The sequence below is a fragment of the Trichoplax adhaerens genome, genomic scaffold (genome assembly GCF_000150275.1).
Source record: "Trichoplax adhaerens TRIADscaffold_39 genomic scaffold, whole genome shotgun sequence".
Lineage (NCBI taxonomy): Eukaryota > Metazoa > Placozoa > Uniplacotomia > Trichoplacea > Trichoplacidae > Trichoplax > Trichoplax adhaerens.
The window spans coordinates 182,665-187,559 of NW_002060979.1; the positions used below are offsets into that span (position 1 = coordinate 182,665).

The window sequence follows — 4,895 nt, forward strand, 5'->3', positions numbered from 1 at the left end:
ATTTAGCGCTTGCTAGAAAGTACAGTTAAACTGTACAGGACTGTGCATTGCGCAGCACAATTAGAGTGGATCGTTGGTTGGTTTTCCTTCTTTAAATTCAAACTTCCATCCAGTGGAGTAGGCACAATTGGACGGTCGGTGTCCATTGCTCTTTGTAGATACTCGTAGTGACCACTTTCTCCCCAATCAATCATGCTTAACAAAATTCGTCTCCAACGTATTGATTAGTCTACTTTGAATTGAATATTCGATCACCTCCATTGCACCATTCACAATGAATATGGACGTTGGCAATGAGATAACTGTTTCCGCCCAAGTTGGCAATCAAGCAGATAAATTGGTCAATGGTTACTCGAGTGATACTCAGGTCAATGTCATGAAGGAAAAAGACGAAAGGATAACCGGCCAGCGTGAACGAGTTACACCTGAGGAAGATCAAGAAAATAGCGATGAACAATCGCAACAACCATCTCAACAGCAGCCGCACCAGCCATTGCTACCACAGCAGCAGCAATCTCAGCAAACTCTACCCATCAGTCCATCCATTGCTTCCCAACCACAACCCCATTCTACCGATGAAGGTGAAGAAGTGGAAGAAAATGCCATTGCATCTAACCCTAATGGACGCTTTTTAAAATTCAATATTGAAATTGGTCGTGGCTCTTTCAAGACAGTGTATAAAGGTTTAGATACAGAAACGGGTGTTGCGGTTGCTTGGTGTGAATTGCAGGTAAACTCTCCATTACCCTTGACTCCAAATGATCGTCTTCTATCAATGGCCTACTACCTCAATTCCATACAATACAATATTCATACAATCCAAAATGGAACCTGTACTTTTCATAGTCATGATGACAATCATCTTGCTCACTCTCTCATACTGATAAAATCAATGATGTTGGCTTATCGTAGAAACACAGTGTATTCATTTTCAAGCCACATCATTTCAAATTTATCAAACGATGATGGCATCATAGTATGGATGGTAGTCATTTTACCCTTGAACTAAGCCAACAATTGCTTATTCAATTTATTCCATTTTCCTTAATTTTTATTTTTTTTGTGTGCCCAAGTCGGGTGTCATGATTCTTATGGATACATAATTTTATTGGATAATTTAGGATCGAAAATATACCAAATTAGAGCGTACACGTTTCAAGGAAGAGGTGGATATACTCAAACAACTACAGCACCCCAACATTGTTAAATTTCATGACTCTTGGGAAGCCGAGAATGATTTACGCAATGGTAAAATGAAGAAAACCTTGATATTGGTTACCGAATTGATGACTTCAGGGACATTAAAAACGTTCGTATTACAGTAATAAGAGATTGTAAATTACAATAATAGTTCACATTTGCAATAAATAACAGTTGTAGATGATGCTATTGTATTCCCCGCGGTTTATCAACCTTTTACCTTGATACAGTATAGTCTTTTGACTAGAATACGATATTGCCAGCCTATAACTACAATATACTCTATCAGCTGTTTGTTTTGATATGTTCAATTGGTATGCAAAGTTAAAGACTCCCTCTGTACTCCCCCGGTGGATATTGATTTGATTTCTCTTGGGTTTCAATGGATTAGCCTATGCTATGGCTTGCTCTAAGTACCCTATGGTCCACTCATTAATTGAAGCTGTTTTACAACGCTAAAAAGAAAAAAAATGATGAATTTTCAATCATTCTCCTACAAGTCTTACGGTGCCGTTCTTTCTATTCTATACGAAGTATAATCTATATATATATATATTCGTATGGAGAGAGATCGCATCGATGGGACGGGCAATGTGTATATTTGGAGTGCATATATATAGATATATATATACTCTACTGTAACCGGATGGATTGATTTACTATATTAGTTGTGGTGCAGTAAATTAATAGCGTACTAAAACTATAAAATTATGACTGGTAGCGGAATAAGCTAAATTGTCCCAGTTCTTACCTATGAAAGAAAAGGAAAACCTAATTTGAACTTCGATGGCTACGGCTATCCCATTAATTTAATCATTTCTATAGTGCAGTATCATCTACACAGTGTTGTAATATACAATAGATACTGTAGTTTGGCGTAAATTTTATTAACCTTAATCGTCGCTTTATGCCAATAGACTATACAAAACCATTTTGAAAACAATACAAAATACTCATTCCCTTCTACCTTCAACAGCCATGGAAGCCATTGCTATATCAATGTCTCTTCCATGTACAAACAAAATTATTTTGAAATTTTCCTAAGCGTATGATTTAGTTTTTACCGGTGCTTGAGAAGCATACAAGATCGATCTTACTACACTATGTAGTGGTTAGCCATTTAATGCAATTAAAGGATGAGGTTGTTTACCCGTTTACGACACTCTGCAGGGCTTTGATGCGTTTATGGTAGGAATGATTAGCATTAGAATAGCCGCAACAACTCCGATATGAAAGATAGCATTTTGATTGGAGTTACTATTCATTCTTATTATCGTTATAATAATGGTATATTAACAGCAATCCCTTTCCATCCTTGTATTCAACTGGAAACGATATTATTGTATTATTGTTATCCTTGGTTTATTTTTTCCTTCAAATTTTTTTTTTCATCTAATTATACAGTACTTTCATCCAATATCTTGTACAAAAATTGCCGGATATGAGCTACTGTACGTATTGCTGTGCCTTGTGAAGCCTGTGATTGTCAGTGGTTACCATTCGGGTTGGTAGGGTGCAGCAACCATACAATATAAGAAGAGTTGATGTTATCGTTTAATATTTTTTTGACAGTATGATCCATTGGCCACTCATCAACTAATAGCAACAGTATGTAGACATTAGCTATGATCGATCTACTCGTAGCCAGCAATTAGGAGGGCGTAATTTATAACGCTGCTTTATTTAGAATAATAAGCGCTATTATATCCTCACCTAAACTCCAAACCATCGACGGTGTCTTCAAAATGGTGCAATTATGTGTAGAATGCGAGTCTTTGTGTCATGGTAGTTTACTATTGTATAACTTGACAACAAGAAGGGTAGTATCAAAATTTATTATCAAGTCGAGAGAGGGTGGAATCGAGTAAAGAAATTAGTTTCATCAAGTTGGAATGAGCTATTTTACACTTTTGCAGTACAACATTTTTTTATATTTTATTAATGCAATGATGAGAGAAAGAATGATACTTAAATTAAACAGATACTTTTCCATTTGTTAACTTTGATGACTCTAGATATTTGAAGAGATTTAAAGGGACGAAAATTAATTTGAAAATATTACGTGGGTGGTCTCGTCAAATTCTGAAAGGATTACAGTTTTTACATACGAGAACACCACCTATAATCCATCGTGATTTAAAGTGCGACAACATTTTCGTCAATGGCACTAATGGTAACGTAAAAATTGGTGATTTAGGCCTGGCTACACTACGCCGTCAATCGTACGCCAAAAGTGTGATCGGTAAGTGATTACGTTATCCAATGTAATCCTGAGATTATCCCTTGTTTCAACGTCTACTCTTGCCATGCCTAAGCTAACATTGCATTACATAGTTTGTTTCATATTTGTTTCCTTGCATTATACTATAAGTTACTAGGAATACAATAGCAAGTACGATGAATAGATTTTAGGCTTTCAAGATCGATTTTCCAATTTAGCTGGTTTTTTCGTTTTACTGCTAATGAATTGACTTACGTATTGACGTCCAATTGCAACTGTGGGCCAATATGAAATAATTATTTTTATTCTCATTAGTCTGTGTAGCTTTTTTTACAGTTCATGATAAAATATTGATAGCCCAGAAGAACTTAATGTAATAAAGGATTAATTGTACTGTACATTCCTTATGTTTTGTAAACATAGCTTTCTTAATCCCACTACTGTACGCTTGTTAAAAGTTAATTGTATGTTACCCGTAATGTATAATGGCAAAATATAATAACGGATCATAGGTACACCGGAATTTATGGCGCCTGAAATGTATGAAGAACACTACGATGAATCTGTTGACGTGTACGCTTTTGGCATGTGCCTCCTAGAAATGACTACGAATGAATATCCTTACATGGAATGTCAAAATGCAGCCCAAATATATCGTCTTGTTACAAGTGTTAGTACTTAATCATTAGTATTGGTATATTTGGATTACAACTATTCAATGATCAATTCGTTATTATATAAAAAATTGTTGAAGTTGTATGTGGTTGTTGGTATATGATATAAAATTGGAAAGTAAAAATTGAAATATCATTTTGTTTATTACTAGGGAGTTAAACCGCAATCTTTCGATAAAGTAGAATCACCATTAGTGAAAGACATAATTGAAGGTTGCACGCGACGCCAAGGAGACGCTAGGTATATCTAAAAATGTCGATCGCGTACTTTTTTTTCAAATTTGCTATCGATTTCGGGGTTAATATTGAAATTGTAGACTATGCTGACGTCATTGGGACATATTATTTCATACTAGATTTACGATAAAAGCTCTGCTGAATCATCAGTTCTTTCAAGAAGATGAACCTAAAGTTAAAATAGAAGTTAAAAAAGACTCTCATGAGAAAGATACACTACATATGGCTCTTAGAGTTGATGATCCAAAGAAGAAAAAAAAGGACGATCGAACAATTCAGTTTGCTTTTAACTTGAAAACAGATGATGCAGAAAAAATTGCTAACGAAATGGTTAAATCAATTTCCTTTTATGATTGATTGAGCAATTATAATATAGATCATTAATCAACTATTGAATTGAATGAATATGTTAACAATCATTTTTTTTGTATATTGTTTATTATGTATTTAGGTATCATCGCGTATACTAACGAGCGAGGAACAGCAATCGGTGGTGAAGGCTGTCCGAGATCAAATCGATCAAGCAAAGAAGGAAAGAAGCGTATCAATTGACAACGGAAGCA

At 35.1% G+C, this 4,895-nt stretch overlaps 1 protein-coding gene across 1 annotated transcript; it reads left to right on the forward strand.

Annotated features, from left to right (window-relative positions):
* Positions 1-574: 574 nt before the first annotated feature.
* Positions 575-4,497, forward strand: TRIADDRAFT_4059 (uncharacterized protein; the record flags this gene model as incomplete). The annotated part of the gene is made up of 6 exons (XM_002118171.1): positions 575-730; positions 1,122-1,309; positions 3,216-3,442; positions 3,934-4,091; positions 4,248-4,336; positions 4,452-4,497. Coding segments are annotated over 6 exons (864 nt in total), but the record flags the coding sequence as incomplete, so codon positions are not given.
* Between the last annotated feature and the right edge of the window lie 398 nt (positions 4,498-4,895).